This window comes from Carassius auratus, chromosome 6, assembly GCF_003368295.1.
Source record: "Carassius auratus strain Wakin chromosome 6, ASM336829v1, whole genome shotgun sequence".
Lineage (NCBI taxonomy): Eukaryota > Metazoa > Chordata > Actinopteri > Cypriniformes > Cyprinidae > Carassius > Carassius auratus.
The window spans coordinates 3,907,657-3,931,220 of NC_039248.1; the positions used below are offsets into that span (position 1 = coordinate 3,907,657).

The 23,564-nt window shown below is 41.6% G+C and overlaps 2 protein-coding genes across 19 annotated transcripts in view; one reads left to right on the forward strand and one right to left on the reverse strand.

Moving 5' to 3' along the window:
* LOC113091140 (receptor-type tyrosine-protein phosphatase F-like) overlaps window positions 1-23,564 on the reverse strand; it is a 204,520-nt gene that overhangs the window by 145,241 nt on the left and 35,715 nt on the right. Inside the window, exon 1 of one of the 17 annotated variants that reach the window (XM_026256590.1) lies at window positions 18,556-18,797. The exons of the other annotated variants lie outside the window; for them this stretch is intronic. The gene's annotated coding sequence lies outside the window, so the exon portion shown is untranslated. Of the gene's footprint in view, window positions 1-18,555; window positions 18,798-23,564 lie in introns of those variants that run through there. 17 annotated transcript variants of the gene reach the window in all.
* Window positions 224-7,490, forward strand: LOC113091129 (uncharacterized). Of its 2 annotated transcripts, none has more exons than XR_003287287.1 (2): window positions 224-7,003; window positions 7,276-7,490. XR_003287287.1 is itself a non-coding variant. In XM_026256576.1 (2 exons), exon 2 carries the CDS (start codon window positions 882-884, stop codon window positions 6,801-6,803), a length of 5,922 nt encoding a protein of 1,973 aa, XP_026112361.1. In that variant the 5' UTR covers window positions 224-371; window positions 644-881; the 3' UTR covers window positions 6,804-7,490. The 2 variants fall into 2 exon arrangements, 1 of the variants encoding a protein (XP_026112361.1); XM_026256576.1 differs by having other exon boundaries at window positions 224-371; window positions 644-7,490.

A 23,564-nucleotide genomic window follows, 5' to 3' on the forward strand; every position in this document is an offset into this window, starting at 1 on the left:
TTGTTGTAAATCAGCACATAAGTGAATATATGTTAATGGAAACAACACGAAACATCAGTATTATAGCTCCACTCACGGCACGCCTCCAGGAGCTCGGCTATTTCAAGAAAGAATCAGAAAGCTGTATTTTTCTTTTAAAAATATGATAAAACTAAAGACTTTTTGGATATATGAAGGATGGAGCACTACTCTATAGGTACTCAAGATTAACATGAGTGTTCTAAATTCCCTATGTGTGTTTATAGTGGAAGGACTATTATTATGAATGTGTGCCGCTAGTTTATGTGAGTTCCGCTATTCCGGTTTCACTTTCATTTTCAATAGCCGATTGCTGCGCCATTTTCATCAGGTGTTAATGTGCGTGATTGAATGTAAGTTTATTTAATCATTCCTGATTATAGGTCAGCTATGTTAATTTCGTTGTTGTGTTTAAATACTCAACTTGTGTAATCGAACTTTACATTGTTTATAATGTTGTTATATTTAAGATATACAGTGATTCAAATGTGTATGCTCACTACCGTTAATCCTCTCATGTTGATTAATGTATAATGTGACAGTAGAAAGTTGTTAGTTCCATTACACGTCTGTAATTTACATTTAGCAGATGTAAACTGATGTTTGTTTATTCTGTTTATTTCAGAAAGACCACATTTAACACTTTGTGGCCATAACTTGTACAATATCCAGTCTAATTGGAGCAATGTTGTGCCATCTGCTGTGAACCCTAAAATACTTCAGATAAAGAGTTGAACAGTGCCCTGTCTCCTGTCACACTTCTTACCGGAGTCCCGTGGTGGATTAGCATCAACACCCCTACCGATCTATCAGTCCCGTTCATTTTGGTCCTTCGAGCCGGATGCTATATTCACTTCGGTGATATGGAGCAACAGAGCCTACTTCATTCCCCTGATACGACATACGGTGTTCGCACACAGGCGAGAGCACGTCAGCTTTCCACACGTCTGCAAGCTTATGATGTAGCCTTGCCGAAGTCTCTCATACCAGACCCTGTTCTTCACGAAAGTTCATACCACCTACCAAGGATGGATTCTCCCGCAGCACAGTTCGACCTCAGTGGACAGGCTGAGCCAGTCTCGACTGTGGAGCAGCTGCCCATGGGTGATCTATCGCTGGTGCAGTATGGAGAAGTGTCCGCTATGAGTCATCAGTTGGATGTTGAGAGATCTGTCGGTCATCTTAGCTCTTCAGTAGCTCCTCCAGGGTATCACAGCCCATCCGAGTGTGATTCATTCAGTAGTGGTGCTGCATCACCCATATTCCAGGTAGATGTACGAGCCCAAACTACTTCACCACCTGTAGTCAGACCAAAGGCTACTGCAGTCTCATCTGTCCTGCTTCCGCATTTAGGCCAGTCATTTCAAGCTCAGACAGCCCACATTGATATTTCTCAGCAGTCAGTTTTGTGGCACGTAACACAAGGCACCCTTCCTGCTGCATATGGTACTACTTCGACATATCGTGGTGCTCCCCCCTTATCTGTACCACATGTAACGCCACAGCAGGGGGTTCTGTTCAGCACAGTAGATTCTACATGTCAGCTTACCTCATCACTGCCACATACTGTTACTTCAGTGAAGCTGCCTTTGACCACTACAGCGTATAGGCCTTTAGTACCCCCTGTATATCAGTTACAGGCTCACATGCCGAGCCAAGCCACACGGCAGTCGTTCGCTGTCTCTGACCCGTATCGCCCTCCTCTACAGACTGCTGGGTATCACCCTGCTCAGCCTCCCGTCCACACTCCTGTGCAGCCTGGGTATCCCCCTTCAGTGGTTTGCCAACCACCACCTCCTTTTCCGGTTTACCAGCCTCTGCCAGTTACACCCCAGCTACAACCAGTTCCCATTCCAGCCTTGCCTAAGCTTGTGAACGATAGTGAGAGGGAGTTCACAGACCTGAAGATGGCCTTGGATAATCTTCTCAATCCTCACACCGAGCTTACAGAGCACTATAAATACAGGGTACTGATGGAGCAGTTGGTTCTTGAGGAAGCTAGGTTAATTGCCCAAGCATGCCGACATCATCCTGCGCCCTATATGGCAGCTATGATAGCATTGCAACGACAGTATGGCCAGCCTCATCAACTGGCACAGAGCGAGATCGCAGCCCTGCTGAACTCACCTGATATTAGAGTTGGTGATGCAAAGGCCTTTCAGAGTTTTGCACTCAATGTTGATTTACTAGTTGGTATGCTGATGTCACTCGAGGGGCCACAGGGCCGAGAGCTCTCTTGTACAGGGCATGTCGATAGATTACTCAGTAAGTTGCCCAAACACTACCGAGACAGCTTTATAGAGCATTTACAGTTACGAGGCCGATTGCACACTGACAGCCTAAATCCATATAACCTGCATGACCTTGCTGACTGGTTGAAGGTCAAGGCGGAAGCGCAGCGTTTATCTACCAAGATGGTGCAGCGCTACCAGACAGAGAGAGTACAGGTCTCACGTAAGGACCGCCAGTCTGTACCCAAGCCCCAGACTCGATCCACTGCAGTCTATCATGGAAGTGAACAGCCCATGGAAGCTAGCACAGGGCAGTCTGTCCATACCAATGCTGCTAATTCTCAGTCATCGGCCAGGAGACTGAAGCGTTTGTGTCTGTTCTGTAAGAGTCAGGAGCATTACCTGTCACAGTGTAGCAAAATCACTGAGTGCTCACCTGATCAGATTCTGAAGTGGATAAAGGATGGGAAAAGATGCTGGAAATGTGGACGCACAAGTCATAAATGGGAGGAATGTACTCTGAAGAAGCCCTGCAGGGATTGTGGTAATATACATCTCGGAGTGCTGCATTCCATTGCCCAGGATGGTCCTAGCAGTGTGCTGCTGACAACTTCTCACGAGCGTGCATATCTCACTTCTCCTAGTTTCACGGGTCGTGTGTACTTGAAAGTAGTTCCAGTGCTTCTGTGGAGAGGCAAGAGGTCTATTTCAACTTACGCTATCTTGGATGATGGGGCTCAGCGGAGTATCATCCTTCCTGCAGCTGTCCAGCAACTTGGTATTGATGGAAGAGAAGAGATTATGGCCCTTCGTACCATCCGACATGACATCACAGAATTGAAGGGGCAGTCAATTGACTTGCTGCTTTCCCCACAGTCAAGGCCAGAGGAGAAGCACAGCCTTACAGGTATCTTCACCGCGCCTCTCCTCACGCTTACCGAGCAAACCTACCCCATCAAGAGGCTCCAGCGATGTTATCACCATCTCAGAGGGATCCCCATTCCATCTTTCGCTAGGGTCCAACCCTTAATTTTAATTGGGTCTGATTATCCTACATTAATTACCCCAAAGGAGCCCATCAGATTGGGCCCAGCGGGCGGACCAGTCGCTGTACGCACGCAGCTCGGTTGGGTCCTCCAGGGACCAGATGGATTGCTCCCACATCAGATACCTTCATCTCAGTGTTTGTTCACTTCTCTTACACCACTGCGAGATCCTGTCTATCAGCATGTTGAACGACTCTGGCAGCTTGATGTCCTTCCATCTCGCAGCGAGAAAGTTATAACTCGGTCTAAACAGGATCAGATGGCTGCATACATGTTGGAGACCAAGACGCGACGAGTAGAAGTTGACGGAGTCCGGCGCTACGCTACTCCACTCCTTCGTGCGCCAAACGCTCCACCGCTGAAGGGGACTATGGAATCTGTTTTGTCCAGCCTCAGGAACACTGAGAAACACCTGAGTAGAGACCCTGAGAGGGCTAAGGTGTACGAAGCTGAAATACAGAAGCTCCTTGATTCAGGGTATGTTGTGAGGGTACCATCAGAAGGCCAGCAGGTAGACGAGGAGTCGTGGTTCATACCACACCACCTCGTGCAGCATAATGGCAAATACAGGTTGGTCTTCAATTGTTCCTTTGCCTACCAAGGTATGTCTCTTAACCAGCAGTTGCTTCCAGGTCCTACCCTCGGTGCCTCACTGCTAGGAGTACTTCTGCGGTTCCGGCAGTACGCAGTCGCCATCAGTGGGGATATACGTGGTATGTTCCACCAAGTGAGACTCCTACCGGAGGATAGACCCCTTCTGAGGTTCATTTGGAGGAACATGCCCAGAAAGGACCCGCCAGACATCTATGAATGGCAAGTCTTGCCTTTTGGGACGACCTGCAGCCCCTGCTGCGCCACCTTCGCGCTGCAGATGCACGTTCGCTGCCAGCAGTTCGGCAATGAGGAAGTATTGCAGTCCATAGAGCGGAGCTTCTATGTGGACAACTGCCTACAGAGCCTTCCCACTGCTGAGGAAGCCAAGCGACTAATTGACAAGATGAGGCCTCTCTTAGCCTCCGGGGGCTTTGAAATCAGACAGTGGGCCACTAATATCCCTTCTGTTGTCCAGCACCTCCCATCTAAGGCTCGTTCAGAGAGCATCGAATTGTGGTTACGGCAAAATCATTCAGACCCATTGGAGCCGGCTCTTGGCTTAATGTGGCACTGCCTAGAAGACAGCCTGGGTTACAGGCATCGTACACTAGCAGAGGATCATCCGACCATGAGGTATATTTATAAGGTCTTGGCAACGCAATATGACCCTCTAGGATTCTCCATTCCTTTCACCACCCGTGCCAAGGTTCTCGTTCAGAGACTCTGGAACAAACCGAGAGATTGGGATGATCCGAATCTTCCTGCATACCTGCTGGAGAAGTGGACCGTATGGGAGAAGGAGCTGCCTGATCTCTATAAGCTCACGCTTCCAAGGTGCTATCTTCCTGCTGACTTTGATGTGGAGAAATCAAAATTAAGCCTTCATGTGTTTGGCGATGCATCCGAGGTTGCCTATGGGTCGGTGGCTTATCTCCGTGCAGAGCAACACAGTAAGATCCACACTACCTTTGTCATGGCTCGCTCTAGGGTAGCCCCCAAGCGTCAACTGTCGATGCCACGTCTCGAGCTGTGTGCAGCATTGACTAGCGCTCAGCTTGCACAGTTTCTCAAACAGGAGCTAACCATTGCCATAGAGACAGTGACATTATGGACTGACTCGACTACAGTGCTCACCTGGATCCAGTCTGAGTCCTGTAGATACAAAGTGTTCGTCGGGACAAGAGTGGCAGAAATACAAGAGTTGACTGAGCTCCACTCTTGGCGATACGTTGACTCCTCAAATAACCCGGCGGACGATATTACCAGAGGGAGAACGCTCAAGGAGCTGGCTAACTCTGACATGTGGAGTCGAGGCCCAGGATTCCTCCGTGAACCGCCAGATCATTGGCCAGTCAAGCCCCTGGCAGAGGCCCGAGAGGATACCTCAGAAACAAGGAAAGCTGTTTTCTGTGGATTAGTCACAGACGATCGAAATCCAGACATGCCTGATGCATCTCAATATACTTCTTGGAGTGCCTTAGTCGACGCGACCTACCGGTCCCTCCATGGGGCGGCCGCCCAAGATACTAGTAAAGCATCCTTAGAATACAGGCGTGCAGAAGCTCTTATCTTGAGTCAATGTCAGGAGGAGTCTTTCCCAGAGGAATTCAAGGCTTTAAAATCAGGGAACCAGGTGCCCACAGCCAGCCGTCTGAACACGCTTGCACCCGAGTTCGACCCTGAGTTCTGCCTAATTCGTGTGGGAGGTAGGCTACGGCGATTGGATGGCTTCAGCAAAACCGAGATACACCCAGTGGTTCTAGATCCCCATCATCAGGTGACAAAACTCATCGTTAAGCACTTTGATGAGCGTCTACTCCATCCAGGACCTGATAGGGTCTTCGCAGAGCTACGTCGCCATTTCTGGATCCTAAGGGGCAGGCAAGCCATCAAACGACACCAGAGAGAGTGCGTAGAATGTCAGAAGTGGAGAGCTAAGCCGACTCTACCTATTATGTCTGACTTACCCTCAGCTCGCCTAAGATTGTACCAACCCCCCTTCTTCTCTACTGGAGTCGACTGCTTCGGGCCATTCATGGTTAAGATTGGCCGTAGGACGGAGAAGCGATGGGGCGTCATCTTCAAGTGCCTGACAACCAGATGCATTCACCTTGACCTGCTCAGCAGCATCGACACTGATGCATTCTTACTGGCATTAAGGCGCTTCATAGCACGCAGAGGAACCCCATCTGAGATCATATCAGATCAGGGTACTAACTTCCGGGGAGCCGAGACCGAACTGAGAGAAGCTTTCAAGGAGATGGAGCCCAGACTGCAGGAGCAGCTGGCTAGCTATCAGATCACTTTTAGGATGAATCCTCCCGCCGCACCCCACTTCGGAGGCGCATGGGAAAGGGAGATCCGATCTGTAAAGTCTGCACTGCGAGTAGTCATCGGGAGTCAGTCTGTGCCTGAAGATGTCCTACAGACTGTACTGATCGAAGTAGAGGGTATCCTGAACAGCAAGCCCTTGGGATACGTTTCATCCGACGTGGCAGACTTGGATCCAATTACCCCAAATATGCTTCTCATGGGGCGGCGAGACGCCTCGCTTCCCCAGGTGGTCTACACCCCTGAGCCCTTGTCCAAGCGTCGCTGGCGTCATTCCCAGACTATCATCGATCATTTCTGGTCTTACTTTACACAACACTACCTACCGGGTCTCCAGACTCGCCAGAAATGGCAGCGGGTAACTCAAGATCTAGCTGAGAACACGGTGGTCATGATAATCGACCCGCAGCTTCCCAGAGCCCAATGGCCAATTGGTCGGGTTGTCAAACTGATACCCAGTGCTGATGGACACGTCAGGTCAGCTCAAGTACAGGTCAATGATCGCCTATACCTACGACCTGTGGCCAAACTTGTCAGACTTCCGGCACTACCGGACGGAGGTGAAGCGGACTCCAATGACTAGGGAATTTATCATTAGACATATTAGCTATGCTAATCTGGGGGCGGCTGTTCTAAATTCCCTATGTGTGTTTATAGTGGAAGGACTATTATTATGAATGTGTGCCGCTAGTTTATGTGAGTTCCGCTATTCCGGTTTCACTTTCATTTTCAATAGCCGATTGCTGCGCCATTTTCATCAGGTGTTAATGTGCGTGATTGAATGTAAGTTTATTTAATCATTCCTGATTATAGGTCAGCTATGTTAATTTCGTTGTTGTGTTTAAATACTCAACTTGTGTAATCGAACTTTACATTGTTTATAATGTTGTTATATTTAAGATATACAGTGATTCAAATGTGTATGCTCACTACCGTTAATCCTCTCATGTTGATTAATGTATAATGTGACAGTAGAAAGTTGTTAGTTCCATTACACGTCTGTAATTTACATTTAGCAGATGTAAACTGATGTTTGTTTATTCTGTTTATTTCAGAAAGACCACATTTAACACTTTGTGGCCATAACTTGTACAATATCCAGTCTAATTGGAGCAATGTTGTGCCATCTGCTGTGAACCCTAAAATACTTCAGATAAAGAGTTGAACAGTGCCCTGTCTCCTGTCACACTTCTTACCGGAGTCCCGTGGTGGATTAGCATCAACACCCCTACCGATCTATCAGTCCCGTTCAATGAGATTAGGTGAAACTGTGTATATTATGTACCCTTTAAGGAATATTCACTTGAAGCTTGTCAAACAAGCATGATCTTTCTAGTGAAGTCTGGTAAAGCTGGTTAAGGAACAAGAGAACAAGCCTCAAAACTATGGCACCCAACTATGCTGCTGATTAATCAGGGGCGGCAAATGCAGACTGCAGGGTCTCAGGAAAGACAAATCTTTTAACAGACTCTGTTAGAGACGACAGCTCCTCCCAGCCTGTTGGTTGTCTCTGTTAGACCCGGTTGGTCCATTCAGAGAGCGGATTATCCCAGAGAGGAGGAGGAGGAGCGGATCGATAGCATGCTGAAGATCAACACACCGCTGCTCTGATGAGCCTCTCAACATGGTTCATGTGGATGTGGGAATGCAGCTCTAATCCCTGTGAGTTAGTGTAGCGTAAAGAGAAACAGAGATGGGACTGAGCTCATCCATCTGGGTGGGTCATTTGATTGAATTGACGAATGTGAGAGCTAAACCCATACAGAGAGCAGCATGTGGGATAATTGTATGCGCTTGGAAAAAAGCAAGCACTTCCAAAAACTAAATGATGAAAACAGTATGGTCTTTAGCAAATAAATGTATGTAAAGACCATGCTAATGCAGAAAAAGTGCTTATTGCTCAGCGGTTACATTTTTATAGCCGTGTATTTCATACTGAGATCTCTCACTTTTTTGATTGCAGACTTTACAGATGAGAAGTTAGACACTGATCTGAATTTTGATGAAAAAACATTCACACACAATCTATTGTGCTGTATTGATTTTTATAAAGTATTTCAAGTATTTATCTTGTTGCCCAAGACATATTATAGAGATATATAAAGAGACAACTGTTATGTCTATAAATTGTGTAAGTAATCAGCTATATTTTTTTGTAAAGACCTCAGTGTGTGTGTGTGTGTATATACAAGGAGAAGACACAACAGACATGGAAAAGAGAAGACAATGCTGAATAAAGTCGTAATTTTTGTTATTTTTGGACCAAAATGTATTTTCGATGCTTCAACAAATTCTAACTGACCCTCTGATGTCACATGGACTACTTTGAAGATGTTTTTCTTACCTTTCTTGACATCTTGACATTATACCGTAAATCCATTTTCAATGGAGGGACAGAAAGCTCTCGGACTAAATCTAAAATATCTTAAACTGTGTTCCGAAGATGAATGGAGGTCTTACAGGTTTGGAACGACATGAGGATGAGTTATTAATGACATAATTAACATTTTTTGGGTGAACTAACCTTTTACGTGTTAAGGAAACACATCATATTGCAACCACACATCTATGGCATCTGTTTGTTCTTGCTTGATCAAAACGCTCTTGTATCTCATACAGTATTAGAAACTATGTAACTGTCATTTGAGTGATTAATCAATGGCACCAGACAGATAAACCCTGGTCTACTTTCCATGAGAAGCCCTCGGTGTCTCGACAGGATCTGCCCTTCAAAGACCCCTCCGCAGTGTGGTTTCAGTCTGACAGTATTGATCACTATCTGTATCATTCATTTGAATACGGATCTGGCATCAGCATCCTGATCAATAACACTGAGAAAAGATTTCAAAAATCAGTGTCTGGAATTGTAATAAATGTGCAGAAAATATAAAATCCTCCAGAACTAATCTGACACCTGAGATGAATCTGACTCATGGAGTCAAAACAGACAGGCTGTGTATGGCTATGATTTGAATAATCCGACCTTTTGCAGGGACACACGTTCATTATTTTGCCAGTGATATGTGTCTGTTTGGGTTCCTCTCTCTTTTCCATTTCAAAAACAGAGATAGAGGATTATGGCATGGATAAAGGCTTTGTTATCTGTCACTGTATCAGCAGAACTAATTGAAGGATTCAGGTATAAACCCAACATTGTTTGTGACATCTATGACACCAATATTTTATAAATATTTCCCTTGATTTTCTCACCTAATCATGGGAATGCACATGCCATTTTTTTCTAAAAAATAAAAAAAATCATGTTGTATATCAGAACGGCATCTTTAACATCAAACTTTCACATATCAATGCAAAGCTCTAGAACAGTATTTTTGCACTGCTATATTCCAACAAAGAATATATGATTATGCAGCTCAAACTGTGTGAAACAATATATGTAAGAGCACAAAATATGCAACCAAGATGGCGGCGTGAACACAACCTGAGGCTCAGCGTCTTACCAGATTTTGGAAAATAGTGTTAATAATTTACCTGGTTATTTCCTTCGTGTTCGCGCGATTCAGTTGTGTGAACGGCAGCTATAGTAAACAGTCACTTTTGGACATCAACAAAAGGTTTTCCAACATAGTTTTAGATCATCCTTTCGACTTCAGCGAACTCCCGCCAGAGCTACTGAGAACACTGTGGACAAGCGGATCACTCGTACCGACTAGAAGTGTTCGGCATCGGCGTCGAGACCGTAAACAAAGACGGGGAAAGCGTGGAGGGCTGCGTGCTAAGCTAAGGCTAAACCTACATCGACCAGCTCTGCCCAGCATCTTCCTTGCCAGTGTACGGTCTTTGATGAACAAGATGGACGAACTAAAGATCTGGACCCTCACACAGAAATGTCTTATGGACTGTAATGTTATGTTCTTCACTGAAACATGGCTCTGCAATGATGTCCCAAACAGCGTGGTGCATATGGATGGATGCTCTTTCTTCAGGGCTGACAGAGTAGCAGCAACCTCTGGTAAAAACAAGGGTTTTGGAGTATGCATTTATGTAAACAAATCATGGTGTAAAGACTCTGTCATTGTTGATACCTACTGCTCTGCTGACCTGGATTTCCTGATTATCAAGTGCATGCCATTCTATCTACCACATGAGTTTACTTGTATTGTTGCTGCTGCAGATTATGTACCTCCGGATACTAATGCTAATGTGGCAATGAAAAAACTAACCCGAAGAAGGGTATCTACCATGCCAAACTCACACATAAACAGAGGATTGAAGAACACTTAAATTCTTCAGACCCCCGGTGTATGTGATAAGGCATACAATCTATCACAGCTTACAAACCACCTAACTCTGTGCCCCCCCCCCTTCAGCCCTGCCTCCCTCCCAGAAGAACTCAATCACTTAAATTATGCTCGTTTTGATCAAAATAATATGGAGATCTCACTCAAAGCTGAGCATCAACTCAGTGAACTGCCTCTCACTCTCTCCACATCAGATGTTTACCATTATCTGCGTAAGGTGAATGCACGGAAAGCAGCTGGCCCTGACGGAATACCTGGTCGTGTGCTTAAAGCCTGTGCGGAGCAGCTGGCTAAGGTCTTCACAGACATTTTCGATCTGTCCCTGGCCCTAACAACTGTCCTGTACTGAAGCACTACACTGCCTTGGTCCCTAACGTCTTCCGTCCTGTTGCACTCACCCCCATCATTGCCAAGTGCTTTGAGAAACTGGTTGTATCCCACTCATCAGACCCATTCCAATTTGCCTATCACCACAATAGGTCAACAGAGGATGCCATCTCAACAACACTTCACTCTCCAAGCTCAGCCAGCTTGGAATCAGCACACCCATCTGCAACTGGATTCTAGATTTTCTGACTAACAGACCTCAGTCTGTTAAGTTAGATAACCTCTCCTCCTCCATCATCACCCTGAACACCGGCGTGCCACAGGGCTGCGTTCTGAGCACTCTCCTGTACTCCCTCTTCACCCATGACTGCGTTCCTGTTTATGGCTCCAACACCATAATCAAATTTGCAGATGACACCACGGTGGTAGGTCTGATCAAGGATGACGATGAGTCAGCCTACAGGGATGAGGTGCAGCATCTTGCTGTGTGTTGTGCCACCAACAACCTAAAACTAAACACACAGAAGACAAAGGAGATCATTGTGGACTTCAGGTGGACTAGGAGTCATGCACACACACCCATCTACATCAATGGAGCTGTAGTGGAGCGTGTGTTGAGTTTCAAGTTCCTTGGCATCCACATCTCTGATGACCTCACCTTGTCCCATAACACCTCCACTCTGGTCAAAAAGGCACAGCAGCGCCTTTACTTCTTCCAGAGCCTAAAGAAAGTCCACCTGAGTCCCAGGATCCTTGTGAAATTCTACCGCTCTACCATTGAGAGCATACTCACAAACTGCATCTCAGTATAGTCCAGCAATTGCTCTGCATCTGACCGCAAAACACTCCAGCGGATCACCGGCACCCAGTTAACTTCCATCGAGAACATTTATCACAGGCGCTGTCTGGGCAGGGCAAGAAACATCCTCAAGGATGCCTCTCACCCTAACCATGGACTCTTCACCCTCCTTCCATCTGGCAGGCGTTATAGGAGCCTATGCTCTCACACTAGTAGGCTCATGAAGAGCTTCTTCCCCAAGGCTGTGACACTTCTGAACCCCAAACCACCAATCTAACCTGCATTGGTCACAGTACTTTACATACATGTATTTGCACTACTCATATTTTGAACAGACTGCACACTGTTCTAACTATTACTGTCTAAAGTTGTTACTGTACAAAGCACAGTAAACTATTTCTATAAAAATATCATTGCACTTCTGTGATTTTGCATAGAATACATTGTTTAAAAATACTTTTGCACACTCATCCAACTGTATATAATCCTACATTGCTCTGTTCATAATGTACATACAATCCCTACATTGCATTTCTATTCATATTCTGTATATACTCTGCTCAATACTGTACATAGCAACTCCACTGTACATTTTGTATATCATAGCTTCACTTACTCTGCACTTTTATGTATATAAAACACTATATTCTTGCACTTCTGTTTAGATGCTAACTGCATTTCATTAGCTCTGTACTTGTACTCTGCATAATGACAATAAAGTTGAATCTAATCTAATCTAATCTAATCTAATCTAAAATACATTGATAATTCCACAGTGGCCAAATACGGTTTCACATGTTTTCCACACAATTGTGTGTTCATTAAAAGCAGGAGAGAAGCAGTCAGAGATGCTGTTATTCAGCTCTGTATGTTGATGAGGAAATCACTGGGTTGATAGTCCCAGCATGTGGCCCACTGGAGAGAAACTACGTTTAATCTGAATCCACCGCTGTGCTTATATATTTAGTGTGTGTATGCTAGGGAGAAGCAGGGGTCCACCAGTGGCTCAGAAGATACAGTATCTAATGACGGAAAGAAAAGGCCTTATCTGAAATGACTGATTTGCTTGTGCTGGTGGCCTGCCACTGGCGGATGAGTCAGAGAACAAATATGGATAAGAAACGTATTATTTCCTCAAGTGCTTATGACGGGTACAGACAAGCCTGTAAATGTACATGACCAGCTAATAAATGATATGCTGCTATGTATTTCCAGCTGGTCGTAGAGGTGGAAAACAAGCCATAGATCTTTCCACGGTCACTTTCAGCTGAGAATCTTTCACAAAAACACTTTAAATCCAATGCTAATTTTGCATGGTCCCAGGGTGTGTCTAAAAAGGTCATGTAACACAAAAGAAGCCGTGACATGGATATGAATGACACATTCCATGTGGAGAAAACAGCTTTCAGTTCAGCGGGACACCTGTTGTAAACCAAAGCACCTTTAGCCATTATGCTGTGTTTCATTGTACAAAGTTTTAAAGAGTCACTGACTGGGTTTCCTATTGTCGGCATTCATACACCTTTCTTGTCCTCTAATCCTCAAGTTTTGGGCTTCATGGTGAGCGGAGAACACACTGAGACGGTCTCTAAGCAACGCTACTGTCAGTATCCTTTCTGAAGATACTCAAGGACAAGTGCAGACTTGTGTTAGACACACAAACACACACACACACACAGCAGGAATCGAGAATCCCTCTGCTTCTCCGGCACAGACATCTGTGACACAGTATACAATAAAAGTTTAGGAAAACATAAAACTGCAAACCATTTAGATACGCTGGCAAAGACTATTTGCGCTTCTTTATATTGCAAAACTACATTTGCATTTCCACAAGGAAAAGGCAGTGCTTGCAAGGCTCCCAAAGGCTAGTGTTTTAGTTTTATGTAAGTTTTGGTTATAGTCTTTGGGAATTAAATGGCACATTAGAGCAGCTTTGCTGTTGTCATGACACTCCTGAGAATACATAATGGAACATCATTTTTTCAATGTAAACTAGACTATAATGGTTGAATAGAAACAAGAATGGTAGAGTATAAGACAAATTGCATTTTATTACACACACAGAACTCCAATCAGAACTCAGTATGCAAACATAATGACTACGCATTCTTTCAATGCAAATCAATGAGAGATTTACATACAGTAAATCTTAGTAGGTAGTTGACATGCACTGCTTACAGAAACCTGATGCATTTACAGAAGTAATAAAAGTCCCAATGAATGTGACATCATAAAAGTTTCAGGCATATAATCATTTTATTTTAATTAAAATGACTTTGGATGAAGTATATGCATGCAACTTTTATGATGTCACATTCATTGGGACTTTTAGTACTTCTGTAAATGCAGGACACATTGCAGAACAATATAAAATAAACTACCACAGGTGAAAGGTAAAAGATTATTGAAAACGTTAGAAAAATGAGTAACCAGTTTTAAAAGACATAAAATATACAATTTTCCTGAAATATTGATATACATCCAACCTAATATCTTGATATTTAAATTGTTTTTACATACCCAAAGTACAAAAGTGGTCATTGATTATTTAAAGGTACACTTTTGTATCTTTTAGATACTAATATGTATAGTATTAATATGTAGCTTTAAGGGACCAATATGGACTTCATACCTTCTGAGGACGTACCACCCCAGTGAAAGCTTTTTTTTACCTTTATTTCCTAAAGTGCATCATGTGTTATCCACCCCAGCATTAAAATGCTGAAAAGCCCAAAATAGAGCTAATGCTGAAATTATCTACAAAGTCTGTACATTAAGCTTTTCAAGCTGAATTAATTGAAAAAGTTTAATACTCAGGGCTAATCTAAATGCTTGAGGAATAAGGCTACAGCTCTGCAAGCTCTGTAATTATTACAGATGTATCCTATTTCATAAGGGGGAAAGTACAGAGCTGCTCACCAATCAAAGTTCTCAGGTCAAAGAAAATCAAAGTTTACAGATTCATACATCTGCTTTTGAAGTTTTCAAAGTAAGGAGATATGGCTGATTTTCAAGATTGTATCGCCACTTTTAAAGCAACAAACCGAAAATAGTGGCCCAGAATGATGCTGTTAAATGCTTGGCGCCTTTTGCTCGGGTCTCTCCGGCAGGCCGTGATAACAGAAATAACAGACACAGAGGCAATTTCAGTGGATGGCACTATAAATCACAACAGACAGAAATTCAAATGCTAATTAAACTGGGTTTATTTTGAACTCCTCTTCAGAGGTTCATGATGGAGGGACTTTGAATTCTCCATCAAAGAGAGCAATAAACAGCAAATGCAGTCTTTATAAGCCAAACAAATTACTGTCACTACTGCTGACAGTGGTTTCATTCACATCCAGTGAGATGAAACGTTCAGAGGAAAGCCCCTGGACCCTGTATCTGTTATGTGTCCTTCCTCCTATGACAAATAGGGGAGGTATTCATGAAACAATATGCTATTCTTCATTTATCAGACAATGTCACAATTTCTACTGGTGCAATCTGAGTTCAAGTGCCTTGAACAGTGAAAAGTAAAACTTTTTGCAGAAGTTTTGGTTTATTAAAGAACCTTTAACCAAACCCTTTTATAGGGTTGAGTTGCTTTATGGTTTTTTGTATATTAAAACGTTATTTATGTTTATAAGTTCTTCAGATCACTGTAATGGTTGTAGATATCAATTGAAACAGCAAAAATGAAGCATCAAGGGTTCTTTGATTAAGCTAAATGTAGATAGTTTGTTGAAAACAACAACATTATGGTTTATCTATACATTTTAATAAATACCTCTGGCATAATTATACAAGTGTCTATTTTAGTAAATAGGAATGACTATTTTCTTATATATTTCTGAAAGCATAGAAACTTGATACATTTTGTCTCTGAAAACCATGTCCTCTGATGTGACACCATATAATGATTTCAATTCATTTTTCAGTTAATTTGATTGATAATTATGTACAAAGGGTAGGCTTAATAAGCAGAGGCTTCAGCCTACACCTTTTCGGTTATTATGTACAACCTTATTTATTTTTGTATGATTGATTGTCTGTGAGGACCGAAATTAAATAAATCTTCTTCTTCTTCTTCAATTCCAAAGAAAAAATGAATTAGTTGAAGGACCCCATTCATGATCATGTTACTGAAGCCCCCTGTGAAGCCCATGACAAGTGTCTCAAAATTGTTCAAATATTTAACTTTTTTAACGTTTAGTTGTCCTTTGGTATGACACCCCTAAATTGTATTTTTTTAATTAGAAACTGCATGTTAAACTAAATTATCATGGAAAATTATGTATTTCCAATCAATGTTGGTCATTGCACATGCGCAGTCATTTCAGTTTCAGTTTTCAATCCGATCATGCATTTGCATGGGCTCTCATATGTATTAGAAAAGCAATACAAAAAAAATAAAATTATTTCGGATCGAGCTCAATCGGATGGATTAAGGTGTTAATTATTAAAAAAAAAAATCTATTTCAGCTGCAAGAAAATACATTTACAATCTCATAAAAGCCTGTGGATGGAAAAGAGATCAAAACTAGATTTTTAATCAAAGTGTACAGTAAAGTACAGTGAATTAATTGAATAAAAAACTTGTAATATTAACTTTCATTGCATGAATTTATAAAAAAATAAAAAATAAATGAAAAAAATTATACGAAACAAAAATTCTTCTTCTGTGTTACACAGAAGAACAAGTCCACTGTCCCTTTAAGAGTAAATACTTATCACAACAATAATCAGGCAACAGCATCGTAACAGGCCAAACAACAGAGATGCACACAGCAAACAAGACTGCATTAGTGATAAACCCCCATTCAAACCACTGCGATGTCAAACCGACTTGATACAGGACATGATGAACGTAACCCCTATACAAACAGACCTGAATGGGCTGAGGTTAAAGTTGCAAAATGCACAAATCAACTGCGACAGCCAAACCGAGAGAGGTCACAGATTGTGTTTCCGAAAGCCAGTGGGGTCAAGATCTCTAACTACTGCTTATATTGTTTCATATGGGGACTAAACAAAGTCACAAACTGCCTCTCTGGACCAATGTCCCATCTCTCTTGAATGCCTCCTTCTCTGTTATTAAGAATGAGAGAATCCTGTTGGTGGTCCATGTAGCAACATGCTAGCCTCTGAGAACCAGCAAAAAGTAAGGAAGCAAGTGATGGAGAGAGAGAGAGAGAGAGAGCGATATGCTGGTGGTGACTGAATGGATGGCATTGCAGCAGGGCAGGACTGTGGGATTAGACGAGACAATGGTATGCTTGAAAGACGTAAGCCTCTCTGTGTGAAATAGAATCACTCCCTGGGGACAAGACTGCCTTCCCCGCTGAACAAAGTGAGACAGACAAACTAGTTCCCACTGACTACTCTCCAAAAAAGACACTTTTGATAACAACATTCAATCACAGCAGAGGCAAAATTACCCGGTTCAATCAATACAGCCCAGTTTTGTTACATATAAGTTAAATTCACTTTAAAGAAGAGGTCTCAAACTACCGGCCTATGAGATTAACATGTTAACAGTGTAACTGCTAAAGTGTATTTGACCCGCAAATAATTTTTTACTTTCTGTACTGCTGGTTTCGCCTTTCACCTGTCATCCTGTAATGTTCTTGCTTGTTATACTGTAGTAGAACATACATTTATCCAAATGACTTATTACAGGCCTTGCACAAATGAAACGTGCAATTGTAGCCTAGGTGATAACAACAAACAAGCCTGCGGGTTCACTTCTGTCAAAAAAGGGTTGGTTATGTACATGCGTTGGCACTGCTCCTGTGTGCCAAATTACTCACTCCTTCATTATTCCCTGTAAAGTAAATACCATATAATGTATAGAGGGAATATAAATGCAGTATATAGTATATATGGAACACTTGTTATACTGCACATGTGGCAATGTGATGAAACTATATTATAATCAACAGAGCGGTCTTCCTTTAATGCATGTATAATTACGCCAACAACTGTATTTAATCAAAATTCAAGTTTGCATTAAGTTGTTTGCATTTGTTGTAATTATTTAACTGACCAAGGGCTAGTCAAGGTAATTTAGGTTTGAGGCTACCTTGTCATTAATGAAGTTTATATCTGATATGAACACTAGAACAAATGTATGCAGTCCAAAATCCTGATACTGAAATCTTAGATTTAAGGATATCAATATTAATAATAGGCCTATTTAAAATATTTTAACTTAAAAAAGTACCACTAAAAAACAAACAAAAAATAGATATAAGAAATATAAAAAAGCATCAGAGTAAATATCAGAAATATAAGTAATAATAAATATATAACATTTAAAAGTTTAAAAAGTTATGACGAGTTAATACATTTCTAGGTCACTAATGTACTAAGTACATTTATGAGTAAAAAATGCCTTTGGGTACTTTTTCTCAAATCAGCATATGAGCTTGTGTGCATTGAATTTGAATTTAAATACATATTCTGTTTATCAAATTTAAGAAATAGCATGTAAAATAGAAGCAGTTCATAATTGTTGTGCATCACAAACTGCACTAGCTCACACACTCTCTGTAAAACATTTTCAGGAAAGACAGTGTAGTTTTACAATATCCCCATAATTCAATCTAAATTATACATTTAGCCAGTCTAATTAAAAAGGTCTTACATAACGCCCTCAGAAAAAGCAGCATCTGAGGTGAACATTATGCTCAAGTAGAATGAAAAGAGAGATTTACATGTAAGACTGAGAAAATCAGTAACCACAGGACAGCTGTGATTCTGCTAATGGTTTCTCCTAAGCCCCAGTGTGTTTCTTTACAACAGCAAGAGAAGGTGCACAGAGGAGATGAGAGAGACCGCACCACTAATAAGACCCTAATTTAAGTGCAAATGATGGAATATTATTATGAAATGCCAAAGTTTAGCTAAAAAGATCATGCACACTACTAGCAAAAATCCAATGCATGTCCACCACTTACCCATGTGAAGAAAACCATCCAAAGGAAATCTGATTCAAGTTTAGAAAATCCTATCGGCAAGAACCTGGAAAACTAGTGGATCCAAACCCAAGTCCTGAAAGGGAAGGCAACTGCAAGTGTACAGCAAGTGGCTAATCCATATATCAGGCACAGCGCAGGCGGCGCTACTCTATCTGAGCTCTTAGCTGGGACAGTGTCTCTGGGGACAGATGCACGGTTTCTGAGACTGTGTGAACAAGACTAATTCAGGCACAAGCAAAATCTGTCAGGTGTTAAATTACAACAGAGGCTGAGGGAGGGGCTTCGTCACCCTGGCCAATCAGAGACGTGGGCTATTGTTTGATGTCATGCAGGTAAACGAGGCGGCCCCTCCTGTTCCCACCTGGCAGCAGACCAACAGGTAACTGAGGGCAGCAGGGACATTCAAACAGGCTGGCTATTTTTTTGTATAAAGTAGGTAGACAGACTGACTGGCTGGCAGAAAAGCTGTTGTTGTGATAAAGAACTCTTTAAGTAGAACATGCTGACTGATTCTGAACACAACCGAACTTGTCTGTCTGACCTGCGAGCTGTCGTAAAGATAACGCTAATAAAACCCCACAGGATGTAAAATGTGACACAATTTGTGGCTTAAAGCAAATCCTAAAGAACCAGACTTGGGAAACAGACTAAGAAAAACACACAAGCTTTACAAAGATATGCTTAAACATTGGCAAAAACAGATTAAACATGATTAAAAAGGTAAATCCAGGTAAATTTAACCACTAATGTGTATAAAGGAATGCATTTCCTTTTATTCTGATTCAATAAATTGGTTAAACATCTGTAAAATGCTTTTTGTGGGAAAGCAAATAAATGCTAGATTGCACATTCAGAGTCATTACTCAAAACCTTGACAACTTCACAGCTTTCAGATTGCGCTCACTATCTGTTGCCATAGTTACCAAATAATGTGACATAATTTTTGCAATGACAAAAATACAATATATAATATAATATTAAAAAGTTATAGACAACATGATTGTATTTTATAAAAAATAACTCATGTTAACAATTGAAACTTTTGACAGTTTTAAAATTAATGCACAGAATGAACAACACTAAGAAACTTTATTTTATATTAATGCAATTAAAGAATAGTTGGTCCCTGCAGCTAGTTACAATGTCAGTCTGATTGCAAATGTGTTCCACATATCAAATATTTTCTGGCCCAGATCCAGGCCAAACTATAATTTTTGCCTCGGCCCAAGTGCCGCAAAGAATGATGGCCCTGAAGTGGCCCAAAACTGGATTAAAGACAACGGCCACACATGGACCATAACCAGCCAAAATATCAGACAGTTATACACCCTTAGCTGGCCCTGAACTGGGCCAAAACAATGTTTTATTATTGGTGCCAATTCTCAGCCTTAAGTAAACCAGAATCCCCAAATCTGAGCCACACCTGAACCTTATATAGCCCAGACCCAAGCCAGACAGCAACAAGTGTTGGCCCACATCTGGCCCACATGGATTTCACACGGGCCAGATATATTAATATTAATATTTCATATTATTGCATTGTGTATTACTATAATCGCCATTATTCATTTTGTGAAATGCTTTAATGTACACACAAACTATGCCAATAAAGTAGATTAAACTGAATAGAAAATCAGACTATAAACCCACACATCATGTAACTGTAACTGCATAGATTTTTCTATTTATATTTATAAAGAACAAATCAACCAATAAAGAGTAAGTGTATAAAGTATACAGTCTATAAGAGAAACGTAACAGATAGACACATGTAACTTAATCAAGAATTTATTGCAGATGTGTCAAAGAGCAGCACCACAGTATGATGCATTGCAGTTGCAGTCCACTCAGGCAGAATGAAATAGTAGTTCGAGGATCAGGGCATGATTTAAGTTGTTTTAATTGTTACTATAGCTACAGAGGAAGGGGATACAAGGAGAGACAAGCGGACAAGCGTTAAAGTCGAGCCCTAATGGGTCACATAATATGCTGCCAGATCATATCCTGCTTTAGGCCACATATCACTGGAATGATCTGGGCCACACTCCTCCCACCAAAAATCGGCCCTCATCTTGTTTGCCTGATCCACTCCGTGCCATCATTGCCACAAATGGACCAGCTCTGGCTGGAAGGGTACATGCCATTGCTGACAGGAGGCCAACAGTGCCAGCTTGAGGCCACATTTTGGCCATGTCCGTTTGCTATGTGGGTGTGTATGTGTGTGCATAATCACATTTGAAATAATAGTCACTCAAGTATTAAAGGTTTTTTTTTTTTATTCACATAACTGCTCTCCACCAAATTATAGCGTTGTTCATACATATCAAAAGCTCACTACTAAACCTCTTAGATTTCTAAATAATGCAGAACGGCAGCATGCATCTCACAGCTCTAGCACTCAAACCCCTGAACCACCTGTCAAACATGCGTGTTTCCCTACAGAAACCAATTACTCCTGGACAAGACTGCTGGGTATTCTAGATAAAGTGCTCGGACTATTAATTAATGTGTTTTGACTAAGAAAAAATGAGGCAGACATAAATTATAGATGTATCATATTTCATTAAACTTCTGGTTGATGGAAGGGCTCTTCAAAGCAGGGAAGCCAATGCCAGAGAAAAGTAAAAAAAAATAACTGTGGAAATATAAAACTGTTTCACTCTCAAAAGCTGAAAAAGATTCATTATTCATTGAAGTAGAGTTCCATGGGTATATTTTTCCAAATAAAAAGGACATATTATATCTGAATGAAATGTTCCTAAATAAAGATAAAATGTTAATCCGTTTTCACCAGCTGCCACCCACCGTAAACAGCATTCAGTACAGCGAGCAATGAGCATGTGGCTGAATCTGTGTGTACACGTCCAAAATTAACACTCGCCAAGCACCAAAGGCAAGTCAAATCTGGCTTTATTGAGTCAGTCGGTAATATATATATATATATTTTTAATAAAGTGCATGGTTTATTTATTAAAAAAAAAAAAACATGCATTTCTTTTATGTAGCTCAGCACTCTCTCCTCCTTCAATACCATGACTGAGGTGCCCTTGAGCAAGGCACCGAACCCCCAACTGCTCCCCGGGCGCAGCAGGAAAAAATGGCTGCCCACTGCTCCAGGTGTGTGTTCATGGTGTGTGCGTATGTGTGTGTGTTCACTGCTGCGTGTGTGCACTTTGGATGGGATAAATGCAGAGAACTAAATCCGAGTATGGGTCACCATACTTGGCCACATGTCACGTCACTGTCACTGTCAAAGAGTAAGATTAATAATTTGACCTTTGGCATCTCACCAAAGTGATGTGATTCAATAAAATAATTATAGTTATTTGAAGTTGATTTGTTTTATTTTATGTTCCATTTTTGAGGACTGTAAATCAAATTGTGACATTTTTATATGTGTATTTATTTATCTATTTATTTTGCATTGTTTTCATAAGAGTTTGCAATTCACTGACAGACAGTACTGAACATGATGCTGTAAGTGATAAAAAAACCGTCTGCTATTTGCTGCCAAAAACAGAAATAAACACAGATTTCAATTTACATAAAATGTTACATTAACTACATGATACATGTATCTATTTTTACCCAGCTTTATTAGCAGGTGTGGCAAAACATTAATTGTGGACCCTGTGTGGATGTGTATGTGCTTGTGAGTGTGTGGCTTGTGTAATGAAACTTGAAATGTATACTATAACTTGAAAGAAAAAATAATCTATGAAATGAAATTGTCTACAGTCTCAAGGCAGTGAAATGAATAACACACACACACACACACACACACACACACACACACACACACACACAGGCGATGAGAATAGGCACAAGTAACATAATGCATGAACTGAAACTGAAGCCATGATTCTTGGTTTCTGAATAGTATTGTTATTTGTGTCACATAATTCTACAAATGCCTCGGTTCGAGTTTCAATTCAAACCTCACACAAGCCCACATGAGTTCAAGCTTGTGACACTGCTCTCCTCTTCATTCTAGCTTTTAGTCTAAAGGACTGTCATCTGAGAGGACAATAGCACCTGCTGTTAGCTTAGTGAGATTCAATATGTGAGCTACAGCTGCATCTTTTTATTCAAGCATGTTTGCAATGAAGTGGAAAATGGTGATATAAGAATTTCCTTCCAGGAAGTCAGACTCGTAAAGCTACTTTACTGTTGGTTAATTAGCTTGCTAATTGGTAATGTGGGTCTCATGTCATGTAATGTGCATGTAAGCAAGTCTTGCTTGGAATCATGTGGCAATGAATCACAGCAGATGAACAAGCCAGGAAAATCTTACACTTGCAAGTCCTGTGACGGCACTTCTGCAGTGGAGCAAAGTCTCTGGCTATAATCCAGAGGTTTTCATGCTTAATAAATGCTGACAGACTCTTTTTCGAATTAGAAAATTAATGCTGTTTCATTCTCTTGATCCGCGGGTGTCTTCTCTGTAATCCTCATGCTGAGAAGGATTGCGTTCATGAGAATGACCCAAACCGGCGAGTAATCTGGTTGTCTAAATTGGCGTCACATCAAACTGCCAAATTCATCAACAAATGCTGCCAAACGCTCCTCTGGGGCTGCGCTACAATTGCTGACTTTTTACTGGCACTTGAGATATTACATAAACTTTTCTCTGCTTTTCTAAAACTGTTTATTGTTATAACTGTATTATATAACTGGTTATTTTGTGCGTTATTATATATATATATATTGAAACAAACTTTCATCTAAGATGTAGGTTTCTTTGTTTCCTCAGTATTTCCCATTTTTATATTTTTAGGTCAAACCGTTCTTGTCTGTGACTCACATAATGGATGTCTATGGTCACCACCTCAAAGAGCATGCACAGAGGAGTCCAAATTAAACAATTCCCCATCATAAGTACACACTGATCACCTACGACACAAAACGAGCAGTTTGTGTAAGAAAACGAACAGTATTTATATCATTTTTACCTCTTGTACACAACCACGTCCAACTGATCTGAGTGC

Excerpts from the sequence above, each read along its gene's own strand:
- LOC113091129 (XM_026256576.1), top strand. The coding sequence starts at position 882 with ATGGAGCAACAGAGCCTACTTCATTCCCCTGATACGACATACGGTGTT.